The sequence below is a fragment of the Acanthaster planci genome, linkage group LG02 (assembly GCF_054643075.1).
Source record: "Acanthaster planci isolate LZ-2023a linkage group LG02, COTS_SCS, whole genome shotgun sequence".
NCBI lineage: Eukaryota > Metazoa > Echinodermata > Asteroidea > Valvatida > Acanthasteridae > Acanthaster > Acanthaster planci.
Window position 1 is genome coordinate 7368928 of NC_141778.1, and position 13926 is coordinate 7382853.

At 42.8% G+C, this 13926-nt stretch overlaps 1 protein-coding gene across 6 annotated transcripts in view; it reads left to right on the plus strand.

Annotated features, from left to right (window-relative positions):
• The window catches only part of LOC110979591 (dual specificity tyrosine-phosphorylation-regulated kinase 4-like), a 44618-nt gene extending 35700 nt beyond the window's left edge, over window positions 1–8918 (plus strand). For all 6 annotated transcript variants that reach the window (XM_022235546.2, XM_087132105.1, XM_087132090.1 and 3 more), the window contains 7 exons: window positions 330–550; window positions 4331–4503; window positions 4733–4793; window positions 4995–5124; window positions 5693–6081; window positions 6613–6740; window positions 7069–8918. In XM_022235546.2, coding sequence (XP_022091238.1) covers window positions 330–550; window positions 4331–4503; window positions 4733–4793; window positions 4995–5124; window positions 5693–6081; window positions 6613–6740; window positions 7069–7224 — 1258 coding nt within the window. In that variant the 3' untranslated portion in view covers window positions 7225–8918. The remainder of the gene's footprint in view (window positions 1–329; window positions 551–4330; window positions 4504–4732; window positions 4794–4994; window positions 5125–5692; window positions 6082–6612; window positions 6741–7068) is intronic.
• Window positions 8919–13926: the final 5008 nt, after the last annotated feature.

The following is a 13926-nucleotide window of genomic DNA, read 5'->3' on the forward strand; positions in this document are numbered from 1 at the left end:
TGAACCTGGAGGAATATTTGTAAGTCGTTCACCGTTTCTTGGATCATGTTTAAGATGGCCCTCCATGTTCACCATCATTCATAATTTACTGTTGCCAACATGTAGCAGAGGGTGAAATTAAATTAGATGCAAGAGTGCTTGAATGTCAACTGTTTGTCTACTGTTTCTCAATGCTATGTATTTGTCGTATTTAGAGAGCTATCTGCTTCTGTTCAGACATGTAGGGAAAGTGGTCAGAAAATGATGTCCATTGTCCCACTGTAGTGACACTCTCTGATATGGAAAGAGATTGTACTGATTTGGAAGAAAATACAATTTCTCCCCGGCAGAATGAATTTGTACGAGCTGATCAAGAAAAACAACTTCCAGGGCTTCAGCATAGCCCTGATCCGACGCTTTGCCTATGCACTCCTGGGCTGCCTGAAGCTGCTTCACCAAGAGCGTATCATTCACTGTGACCTCAAACCCGAAAACATCCTGCTCAGGCAGAAGTACCAGAACTCCATCAAAGTAATTGACTTTGGCAGCAGCTGTTATGTCAACCAGCGAGGTCAGTCAGAATGCTTTTATGATGTGGTTCTAAAGGGTTACAATTTTTTTTTTAACAGTGCTGCAGGCATAGAATTGCTAAGCAAAGGTATTGTATGCTTAGAAAAAAATAGCCCGATTCCTGTGCATGACTCATTTTATGTGGTAGGTTTTCCTCTGGCATATGCTTAGTATGCCAGTTGTTCAGCGGTAGTTTTTGCTTTGTTGCTGTTCAAAACCGGGCCCTGTTTTTGGTTTGCAGCTTGGAGAGGCTTGGTGAGCAGGGTTTCATCGAGGATCAAACTATCTGCCTGTCCTTTCTCAGGCAATGTTGAAAACTACCTGTCCACTCCGAGCAAAATTTGTAAAACTTACTGAAGCCCATTGGTGCTATCTGGGCGTGTGTTTCCATCATGTCCAATGCTTTGGATGGAACTACATGCATGAAGAGTTTTTTCTCTCCAGTGTTGAAGATTTGTAATACAATTGGGGTTTGTAAAATTTATCCAAGCAACAACTGCCTGTCCTGAAGAATTTTTGCCTGTTCTCAGGTCAGTTGGACAAGTGGTGAGAAATTACACTGTTGATGACTTTTGGAAAAGTCAAGTGATCTGAGAACACACACACATACCTTATTGAAATGAAAGTGAGGCAATGATTTGCAAAGCATATTCTTTCAAGTTATTTTTTTCTTGGGGTTGCTGAGTTTTCTTGTTAGAACCTTTTCAAGTGGACAAAGCCTGTCAGTACTGCCTTTTTCCATCTTCAGTGTGCAAAGTGCTTACATCACTGGCTATATCCAAACATTGCACCTGGGGGTTTTCTTAGATGCTAAGCTATATTTTAGTACAGAAGTACCCAATAGAACAGTTTAACTGTAACAAAATGTTTTTAGTCACTGCAGCGCATCACAGCGCTTTTTTCCAAGTCACCTTTTCCCCCTTCCACACACGGCACCATGCGGCGCCCAGACCACTCTCCAGCTCATCAACAATCCCTATTATGTCTTCCCTATTGTTACGTTAACGAGCAGCGTGAATAGAGAAATTCCTCTCTCGCACACAAGGCTCACTGCAGCGCGCTGCCGTCTGTTGTCAATTTTGGCCACAGAGCGAGTCCTGTGGCAGGGAGTCCTAAGTTCCAAGCAGATGTTGGGAGGGAACCTGGAAAAGTATTAACTACTTTTATATGACTTTGAAATTTTAGTGGATTGAAAGTTCAGATTGAATTTCATGGTCTGAGTTCAGTCATTTTCCTGGATCCAGATCGGAAAATTATTCAGTCTGCCTTTAGCTCAAATAGACCTCAAATTGCAGTGAAATGTGGTCAGTACCCTTTGAGCAGGAGATACATGTACTACAAAAGCGTTTTCAAAATGTAAACTTTTTATTTCGACTAACAAGATCGACGACATTGACGGTGACACTATTTCAAACAAATTCTCGGAGGAGCTTTCATTCAACCAAAGATTGACAGCCGACCAACTGTCATATAAGTATACATGTAAATGTATATTTCCCCAAGGTAATGGGGCCAGCTGACTATTTTAGGCAGCTGTGTCTTTTGATGGACAAGGCCTGCGTCAGCATTTCTTTTCTATCCAAACCTGGACCACGTGGTGTGTTTAGTTTTTGCCTACCCCACCGTGTAATCATTTTTTTTTTAATTCCAAGGATCTGATCAACCACAAATATAAATCAATCATATCTCAGGATTTGTTTTTGTTTTCCCTGCCCCACTACTTAATTTTTTTTCGTGCATCCAACCCACCAAAGATGTTCATCCTTCTAACCTTAGCAGTTCTTTTCTTTTCAAACTTGGACCAAATTTAAACGTGGTGTTTATTTTTTTCTCCGTCCCACTACATTATCTTTATTCCCAGCATCATGTCCGCCAAAAATATTTATCCTTCCCATCTCAGCATTTTTTAATCTAAAACTAGGACCCATGTATTTTTTCCCCGGCCCCACTGTGTAATCATTTTTTTAATTCCGAGGATCCAATCCGCCAAAAATATTAATTCCTCATATCTCAGGATTTCTTTTTTCTTCCCCACTGCTTAATATTTTTTCATTCCACGCATCCACTCACCAAAATTGTTCATCCTTCCTGTGGCAGCATTTCATTTCTATCCAAACCTGGATCATGTGTGGTGTTTATTTTTTTTCCCCCTCCCCACCGCGTAATCATTATTTTTATTCTTAGCATCTAATCCACCAACAATATTAATTTTCCCATCTCAGCATTTCTTGATCCAAACCTGGACCCTGTGGGGTGTCTGTCGTTTCTGTTCCCCACCGCGTAATCATTTTTTTTATTCTAAGGATTTGACCCACCAAAAATATTGATCCTTCTCATCTCAACATTTCTTTTCTAAGTATAGTGAAATGTATAGTCTGGTGAAACGTTTGTTTTGACGCCAGGGAAATATTGTTGGGCAGGAATATATATTCCGAGGCGGAGGAAAAGAGTAAGATATTCTTGAGTCCAAGATATAATATTCCGAGTCCTGGGAGAATATTCCAAGTCCGAGAAAAAAAAATTCCGGGAAAATAGTGACAGTCTGGTGACAGGTTTCTGAGTCTGAGAAAATATTCTAAGTCCTAGAAAGAAAAATAAGCCCAGAAAAAATATTTTGCAGCTGAGGAATTAATTTTAGTATGGCCAAAAATAATACCCAACCAACACATTTGGACATATTCGGGGACCTCTGGTAATTCCGCTCTGTACAACAGGGGGAGGTGTGCTGCTTGAAACTTTCACAACCATTGACAATTAAGAATATGTACAGCTAATATTGTGATTGGTCTTTTCCTTTAATCCATGTCGGCAATAGGTATGTTGACAGTTGAGCGTGGGGGGGAGTTGATGACCGTGGTTGGAAAAGCTGGGAGGGCTGTTAATAGTGTACACAGATGTCAGGTGGCAGGCCTCCTCTATGAATACAAAAATAATACAAAGTAAGAGAAAAATGTTTGGAGTGTGGGCTTTCTGTATCAACTGATGAGCCAAAATGCCTCCTTATAAGTGGACTATCATGACACTTCACAATTCTGTTTAACCTGTTGGACAAAATGTCAAATCTTGCCAGCATCAGAGTGTTTGTGATACTGTCGGTGTGCCACAGCTGCAAACAAGTACCCCAAATGCGGTATGCATTATGCAGATCTATACCGTTTGTTACGCAGGATCCGCAGGTAAGTCGGCGATGCCAAGGGTCAGCCAGCCAGAGCGTGCCGACCCTTGGCGCTGTGCAGCCCTGTGGGGCACACCGCAGCTGGCCAAGTACATTATTTTTTTGACATGGTGCCCTTACTTCTTGCTGATGCATTATTTTTTTGACATGGTGCCCTTACTTCTTGCTGATGCATTATTTTTTTGACATGGTGCCCTTACTTCTTGCTGATGCATTATTTTTTTGACATGGTGCCCTTACTTCTTGCTGATGCATTATTTTTTTGACATGGTGCCCTTACTTCTTGCTGATGCATTATTTTTTTTCACCCCAACAGTACAAAGGGCCCACGAGAAAGGTTGCATGGGATCTATAGAAATACCGGTACCTTGCAAACATGGTCAAATGTTTTGCTCAAGGTCCCCCCTTCACTGCACCTCCCCTCAATCTCTAGAAGAGTCAAAACATCTGGCAGACATTCAATTTGGCCCTTTAAAATATAATAAAACCAGAGTCAGTTGTTTTTTACACACATTAACTTCCTACAGCGTTGTAGCGTTTTGAGGCTTGTGGACAATTCTGCACACTTCAAAAAAAAAAATTTATTTCAACATTATTCCCCACTAGTGTACACCTACATCCAGTCACGCTTCTACCGATCACCAGAAGTCATCCTTGGTCTACCTTACAGCATGCCCATCGATATGTGGAGCTTTGGTTGTATCTTGGCTGAACTCTACACAGGTTACCCCTTGTTCCCTGGAGAGAATGAGGTGGAACAGCTGGCCTGCATCATGGAGGTGAGTTGTCAGATATTTTTATTGTTGAAATATCAGACATCTTCAGGGAAGGACCATGGTAAATTTTCGTTGTGGTCTTGGAAATGCTGAAAAAAATGGGAAACTCCTAGTCCCAACAAGCTTGCCAAAGTGATTACAGTGTAAGGTTTCCTTGCTGCTATCGAAGTCCAGAAAGACTAAAAAATCAAAGCATCCATGAAAAAAATCACTTAAATCACTTGTTTCGCAGGTTCTTGGAATGCCTCCCACCAACATCATTGAGGAAGCACAGAGGAGAAGACTGTTCTTCGGTAAGACAAAACTATTTAACATCTTGACATTTCTGTGGAAATTTGCTAAATTACTCCAAAAGTTTCTTTCAATATTTGGCACATATTTTTTGTATTGCAGGAAATGTGTTGCACCTTCTGGTTTGATGCAATTTGGTTCAATTGCCCTCTTTTAGTTTCTTATTGCTGAAGAAAACTTAAACCAAAATTCTTTTTTGCTAGACTCCAAGGGAAATCCCAGATGTATAACCAATAGTAAAGGGAAGAAACGACGGCCAAACTCCAAAGATCTGAGCTACGCCATCAAGACAAACAACACGCTCTTCCTGGATTTCATTGAGAGATGTCTAGCGTGAGTAGCATGTTGTCACCCAGTCTTGCCCTCCCCGCTTGCAAAACAGACAGGGGTATTGCTGTAAACTGTCAACTAGTTACTGCATGGAGAAACCTGAAATACATCAACTGTAGAGAAGTTCTGAGGTGCTGATGTGTCCATCCTTAAAGAATCTGAGTTTATCATTGAGAAAGCCTCTGTTGGACGCAAACTGTCAGGAAGCCCAAACATTTGTAACCACCAACTTTACTTCAAGATTGTGCATTTTGTACTTCATGTAACTTTACTCTTTCACTCTAAATTAAAAAGAGGCTTCTATACTTTCGAGAGAAGCACATTAGGTGATAAGATTTTAGTTTCATGGGAACCAATATTAGATCCTTTTCTCACAAAAGTCATTTAAAATTTTGTGATGATTAGAAAAGTTGTTCAGTTTCCTTTGCCCATTTGCAGACAGGACCAAAGTGACTTGATGCCATTACACTTAGATGAATCCTGTTCTTATCCTGCCCAATTACTGAATTACTGGATACACAGCCAAATTAGAGCTGCCTGACATCTCTTGCTTGCCTGACCCAATTTCCAGGTGGGACCCAAGTCAGCGGATGACGCCAGAGGAGGCCTTGCAACACGAGTGGATCCAGGAGGACAAGCTCTACAAGTCTCATAAGGAGCTCACCCAGCAGCAGATCATCCGCACCTCCACCAAGCCCAAGCACCATCACCACCACCACCATGGCCACCACCATGGCCACCACCGACACCCTCATCAACATCAGCAACATAAGCAGGCAGAGACGGATCAGCAACAGCAACAGCAGCAGGCTGGGGAAGTAGAACCCCTCGCTGCCTCGCACCAGCACCAAGAGGTGCAGCAACAGCTGGAGCAGGACGAAGGGGATGTGGCGCAGCGGCAGGGGAAGGTCAACAAACATCAAGTGCAGAACAACTCAGAGAATGAAACCGTCCATAAAAGTGAGATTCATTATTCTGTTTACCCAATAGTCCTTTATGCCAGACATTCACATCTGGACTTTAGACATCCCAGATCTTTCTCCTGTATTCTTGACATATTTAGAATGTGTCGTGAAGGAACATATAAGGAGTATAGAGCTCAAAAATTAAATATCTTTGAACTTAAAATTTGTGTAAATCTTATCTGTCTTGGGAGTTCATATTCCTACTTATGGCGGTAACAAAAGCACAACAAACTGAATGATATCAACCATAGTTTTTCACTGTTACTCCAAAAAAGTTCTTTGCTACATGTACCAATGTGTACGTTATCTTTAGTGGTTTTAAAAACCTTTTGATATTCTCAAGAAGTAGTTCTGACCCTCAATCATTCTTGGAAACGAAGCTGACCTAGTGCCACTGTCATTGTTGTTCTTTTCCGAGCACACCAACATCTTTTTTTAACCTCTCAAACATTATTATAATTGTATAAAGATAGTTTGCGATAGTGATAACATTTAAAAATATGTGTCTTTATGGTCTGTTATTCAGGTAAAGACAGTGTGGAACGCAAGGTGTCTGTGAAGAAAAAGAGTGCTAAGATCAGGGACACTACTCACGCAAACCCACCGAAAGAACCTCATCAACTCAGCGAAACTACTGAAAAGCCCATTAACAAAGTAAGTCAGAGATATTGCAATGCTGTTGTCATAAGAGTTTGTGCCACAGTATGAAAGCAGATGTGGTCGGCTGTTTCTGAATGTGTGATAATTTGGTGTAAACTCAGTGTTTCTGACTTGTGTCACGACTCTTGATGGGAGACTTAAAGTGACTTGACTAAATTTGATTCTGAGATAATCAACTTTTCCAATATGCATCTGCGCAAACCTACATGTATTTGATGCCCACAAGAAAAATCAACTAACATACCATTTTAAGTTGATTCCATACCTTCAGTTTTGCAACTCCACCCTTGCTAAATGACAGGAACATATTGTTGGTTTACAGGTTAAACCCCTTGTACTTGACTTTGAGGAGCTTTTAGAAAAGGCACCCTCAATCACAACCGAAGACCTCAAGGAATCGATCAAAGACAGCAAAGAGAAGGACTTTGACCAAGTCGATGACCAACCCCCTAAGCAGTTCCTACCACCGATAGTATAGCAGTGGGACTTGCCAGATGCAAAAAGGACCAGACCCATGGCCACTCTAGGTGACATGTTACTCTGAAAGGTACATACTAGTAGATGACGCAGCTCTCAGGTTGGCAAGTACACATCAGCAGTTGACAAGTTCGTGGAGCTGAACCTTTGTGGTACCTTGCAGTTCTTTGGGTGGCAGGACTTACGTAAAGTTCTCTTAGAATGAGATGGAATGACTCAGCAGTGAATCAGTGGAAATCTATTCGGTCTGTGCATGAACTGCCGAGGCCACTGTTTGCCTTAACCTCAGAGGCACCAAAAGAGGGTGCCCTAATGATGAAAAATGAGCTGTGTGCTTTACGGAGGTATGCATTGTTCACCAATGATTCAGTGCTTGTCGGTCAGTGTCTATGCTGAAGGGAGCTACAGGCAATGACAAAATGCAGCCAACTGCCTGTTCTGAGAATACAATGTCTGACCACAGGAGGGCAGCACACCCCTCGTGCAAAGTCTATGAGCGTGTGGACGTATAACAAAAACGTGCAAAGAAGAAAAAATCTGTAGAGAACTACCGCAAGCTGTGGGGTTTTTAGAGACGGAATATTAGATACGGATATTTAGCTCATTCATTGTTTCATATTTGGAAGTTCTGATGTCTACATGTGCCTGTTCCTTGTATATACAATTTTAACAGTGCATTTACTAAATAAAATATTGTGTTCAGTCTGTACATATCGCACATTATATATTTTTAATTAATACGAGAAGTATTTCTTCCTACTGTGCATTTTAAAAAGACAGATGTTTTCGTATAACTTAAACTTCTGTACATTGACATTTCAGAGGGATTTTTTTAACAGATTGTTTTAATTTGTATTTTGCCAATTTTTCTTTTTACACCAAGTTGCTCACCAATATAAATACTTCTGTGCATTGATTTTTTTTAATTTGAAATTTTGATGTACTAAATGTACCGGTATGCCTGCTGAAGGCATGGGTCCTACTTTGATGAAAAATTATCGCATTAGGTCACAAATATTTGATTGCTGTTTGCAAAATGGTAATATGCAAAAGACTGTATAGGCACTGAGGATGAAAGCAGGAAGCCAGAATGGTCACATGGATATGAATTTGTAAATTGTGGCATATTATTTTATTGACTAAAGTCACTAATGTCACTCCCCTTTTAGACATTCCAAAAATCCTAACCCAGGTCATGTGCTCTGCTGGTATACATGGTACAATGCTGTGGGGATATTAAGGTTGTGTTCATGGATGTTTTGTTCTGGATACTTGTGGGTACACGATTATGTTGGGTGTTTATTAGTTCTTCTGCCATTGGAGAGTATACTCTTGTTTGCCCATGGGTCGTTCTCATGCCCTTGGTTAACACAAATAACTTGCTCAAATGTAACCTTAGCGTATACTGTCTCAGTGTTCAATTACTTGCATCTGTACGTGAAATGTGTATGTGGTTATTCCACCGGCAGTTTTGATGATACATTTGGGCCGACAGCAAAAACTGTGGACCGTGTAGACAACTCACCACTCAAAACCTGCCCAAAAAATCCAATTAGTTAAATGTGAAGTCTGTAGTTGCAAATTCCATGAGTTTCTTGATAGTTTTGAAGTCGTTCATGACTGTACAAGTGTTAAGAAGGCCCAGCAGTGTTCTGCTTGTAAAAAAAATAAATACCCACAGCTTTATCAGAACAAGTTTTTGTAGATGTGTTTATTTAAAATAAAATTACTCAGTTATCTTTATATCATGAAATTTAAGGAAACCAGAAGTTTAAAATAGACATAACAAAGGGCAAAGTTGCAATCTCCACTTTTCCCCTATGAATTAATACTGATTCTAAATATTACGGCCATTTGTTTTCAATGGAGTTCACCCCGGGTCAGGTCAAACAAAAAATAGATGTTTCAGGTTACCCGGGTTGGAAATCATGCAGAACTAACATCTCTTTAAGTTTTTGAAAAAGCGAATATTGCCCAGCATATTGTATATTGTCATGCAGCATACATGTACTATACAGTTTCTTTCAGCAGGTTGGTAAGCGGGTTCATTGTTGATTTGATATGGCGGAAAATATGCAAACATATTCTTGTCACTTCTTAATTATTCCCAATTTTTTGTTACTCAAAGGGAACGAAAGGGGAACTTTTTTAGAGTTTGAAAAGTGAGAACTGCGTTGATAAAAAAAATGCCAAATACCTAGTGAAAATGATATTTACCGACAATGTCCTCAGTTTCATCCCTTCGTCGGGATTATGTCAAAGCTTAAAATGATCAGTAAAAGAATTTCGATATGAATATAAAACTCCATGTATACTTCACATATTTAGAGCAGAGAAAAGTGCAACATTGAAAAAGACTGTGGCAGACTGAGGAAAAGGGTTCATTTCCTTGCCTCCTCAAAGTTTGTAAAACACCCCAAAAATGCATCCGCACATCACAGTAAGACCACATGAGATTATAAGAAATCATCCAAATCTACTGCGTTCTACCTACCCACACATGCAAATTTCCCTTGTGCGTATAGCTAATCGCTGAAAAGACTTGATTATCCGAGATTCCCTTTGACCTCCCACTATGCACTGGGGACACGTCGCCATAATCGTCCCTCTTTTCTTAACTCCGAATCGTAACAGACGTGTCTCTTAATTTAGACATCTTCGAGTTTTTCGAGTTCCGTTTTCACTACACGGTTCTGTGTCGACTTGATCATCTTATCGTCTTTTCCGAATAACTTACTATACTACCTTGTGTGACTTCAATTTTGTTGGTATGAGCATGGAGAAATGGTAAGAGTGTTATTTCCTTGCCTTTGGTGTTGTTTGTTTTCTTTTTTCAGTGTGTGCCTTCTGCAGCTTTCGCAGTGTGGCCAACCCTGCAGTCCATCCCCGGCCCTAAGCCTTGCCGCTTGAGTGGGCGGTTCACACGTTAGTGGCTCAATTACCAGGTCGGGGACCAAACCACAATCTAGCGACGACGCCAGACTATACATACGCCGTTTGTTTGTGCAACGATGACGTAATTATTGAAGTATTTTTAGATCACGGTTCGCAGAAGACATCGATCTCTTTATCGGCCCAAAACTTCAAAACCAATTCCTCTGACTGATCAAATTTCCAGGAAACATGCTACCCAAGATCTAAATGAAACTTTCATTTGGTATCTATAAAGCGAATCGAGGAAATTTTTCGGTCGAATCTTGCATTGGATGTGTCGAAGTCGGTAGGCAGGCGAGTCCAACTCTGCCGAAGAAAACGTTTTCGCGAAAAAAATGAAGCTTTGCCGAAGTTTACTTTATGCATGAAAATGTTGCCATTAAAAATGTCTATCGATTCACCGTGTCAAATTTTATGTTTACGGTGGCGATTTTCCAAAATAGTGCTTGAATACAAGTTTGACTCCAACAGTAACGGCAGCCATGTTGGCCGCCGGCATTTCAAATCTCGTTATTTTCCCAAAATCGCGCGGGAAAATTACATCATTATCACGTGACCTGAGAAAAATGACGTCATTGCCGCTTGAACTGGCGACATAAGCAGAAACTGGGGACGTCTCTAGATTGTGGTTTGGTCCCCAACCTGATTATATGTATCCACTAATCCCTAGCTGCTTGAGAGGGAATATAAAATTTTAGAGTTTTTCTGGTTCATGCCAGAGCGGGCGCTCCGTTGTTTACGCAGCCATTCTTGGATAAAGGCCCGGCTAACCGCGTGAATGGCCACTTCTAAGCGGTCAGACGGGGACAAGGCCTAGCCGCTTGAGTGATCAACTCAATTTTATACGGCTATGACGAGGATATAGGCCTTAGCCGGGAGCAGGGATTCCTCCTTGGGTTATTCCTGTCTCTCAGCCGTCGAGCCAGAGCTGACTGAAGCGGCAGATTGAGCCCACGCAGTTCGTGGAGCTACGATCTACAGAGAATGAGGGCAAAGACCAAACTGAACGAGTGGATGCTCCGTACTATCCACTCCGAGTAGAACAAAAGAGGGCGTGTTTTTTTGTGGGGGGGGTACACACAGACATAAATATGTCTGTGGGGGTACAGTACTCACCACATAGGTGCACCATGAGGCGCGCAAGTATACGCGCGTTTGACTCGGAGCACGTCGAGTACACGTAACTAATTTATCCCGGTCATTGAATGGTCTTTGCGTACACCTAGAACGCATGCAAGAACCCGCTTGTAACCACCTGTCTTTCTTTCATTTGTTGGGGAGGGTAGGCGGCTCAGACAAGGACTCCGGCCTGAACTGCGAGATTGGATTCCCCCTTGGGTTACCCCTGCCAGGCTCATCAGTCGAGCACGACGCTGACTGAAGCAGGAGCGGGAATTCCCCCTCGGGTTATTCCTGACTCATTATTACTCGACCTCTTCGCCCTCCAACAGGTAACTGAGCCACCCGAGCCATCTGAACGACCTGTCGACCCCGTGCGTACCGGTCACCTGAGAGACAACGAGTCGGCCCATGGCTCAAAAAAGCCCGCAGGGAAACGGGGCTGTTATTCCCTCTCCGCCCGCTGCGGGTACCGGCCACCGTAGCTCAGCAGAACGTAAGACCGCCTCTTCTTCGGTAGCGTCGACTGAACGGACACCTAGTCGGCCCCGTGCTGATAACACCAAGGCGGGCCCTCCACATTGTGTCGGGTCCAGCCCACCGACACCCCTCTCGACCCACGGTACCATGACGTACATCCAACAAGAACTCTTCGGGCACCGTGGAGCCCACCGGGCTGCTACGCTGCCGTGGTTTTCGACCTCCACAACCGATCCGCGGCTCCGGTTTACAGCTAGGCATTTCCCGTAATCCGGAACTTTCTACGACTGGTCCGGTGTCTCAAGATGTTGACACCCCCACCGACCAAGCTCCTGACCGCTCGCCGGCGGACGGGCCTTTGATCCTAGCTCATTCCCGCTGCATCGGACACTGGTTCAACCCCACTTCCCAGGAACAAAAGTAAGCGCTCTCTTTCTTCATCGGTTTCTTCAAAACCAAGAAGAGACACCACTCGAAATATCGGGAGTCCTCACCTGCGCCATGGATGACAGCGTTCAGTCTACTAATGAACCCCTGCCCTCCGTCGCGTCTGGTGCCTAAGCGATCATAGAGCTATTGTACACAATCGAGTAAGCACATACAGAGATCAAAAGGGTCAATGATGGCCACCGCTAGCACAGCACGTGCTGCCAGGACAAGACAAATTACGCGCCGCTTACGAGCTATAAGGAATACTCGGAGTTCCATTTGCAAAGGATTGTGTGTACCGCGCATATGTGTCCGTAACGCTTCCGCACGTTCAACATGGCCGCCATGAGACGGAAGCACCGTCATTGGAGACTCAAATTTCGGCAATGTAGTGATTGTTCTGGTCACGTCTTTACATCCCCAAAACGTCTCTCTTAACCATAAACATAATTACTAACATAAATTCTCCAAAAATACGCGACAAGAAAACTGAAAGTATACAAGTAAGATTTGAAGCTTTTCGTGGTGGATGAAACAAGAGAAATAGTTTTGCGGGTACACCATGGAATCAATAACGATTTATGTATCGCTAGTGATGGTATAGAGAAACGTCTTGCTGAGCTCAATCCTAGCAAGGCTGCTGGCCCAGATGAAATCACAGCGCGTGTTTTGAAGGCTTGCTCAACCAGTATTGCTCCCACTCTACAGAAATTATTTCAGAAGTCTGTTTCAACTGGTGCTCTTCCTAGAGATTGGCTGAAGGCCAATATCACACCTATGTACAAGAAAAGTGACCCTGCCAACCCTGCAAATTACCGTCCGGTTTCATTGACGTCAATCGTCTGCAAGCTGCTTGAACACACCATTCATAGCCACATCATGAGTCATTTTGAGAAGTTTGGGATCTTAGCCGATCAACAGCATGGCTTCCGGAAAGGAAGATCCTGTGAAACCCAGCTCTCTGCCCTTGTAAATGATCTTCACAGTATTCTAGACAACCGTGGCCAAGCCGACCTCATTATAATGGATTTTAGCAAGGCGTTTGGCACCGTTCCCCACCGTAGACTTCTTGCTAAGCTCCTTCACGTTGGCATTCGGAATAACATCCACTCCTGGATTGAATCCTTCCTCACCAGGCGCCATCAGAGGGTTGTTGTGGACGGCGAGGCCTCCATAGAATCTCCAGTTGAGTCCGGAGTCACTAGTCCCCCAGGGTACGGTGTTGGGTCCATTGCTATTCTTGGTCTACATCAACGACTTACCTAACAACATATCGAGTGTCAGGCTATTCGCTGATAATTGTATAGTATACCGGGAGATCGAGGCCAGAAAGGATCCTCCAGAATGATGTTAATCAGCTTTGCAATTTGGAATCTACCTGGCAGATGGGGTTTAACCATAATAAATGTTTTCCATGAGAGTCACCCACAAGCGAAATCCTCTCAGGAACCGATATTGTATGAGGGAGAGTCTTCTTGAGGAGGTCAGTCATTATCCATACTTGGGGGTTCAACTCACATCCGATTTAACCTGGGCTAAACACATCAATCAAATCGCCGCTAAAGCAAACAGGACCTTGAGATTACTTAGGAGAAACCTTTCTTGTTGTGACAGAGTCACAAAAGATATTGCTTACAAAGCCTTAGTTCGACCACTCCTGGAATATTGTCAGACGATATGGGACCCACACCAGAAAAGCAACATCGACACTCTTGACAAATTTCAGCGACGTGCTGCACGG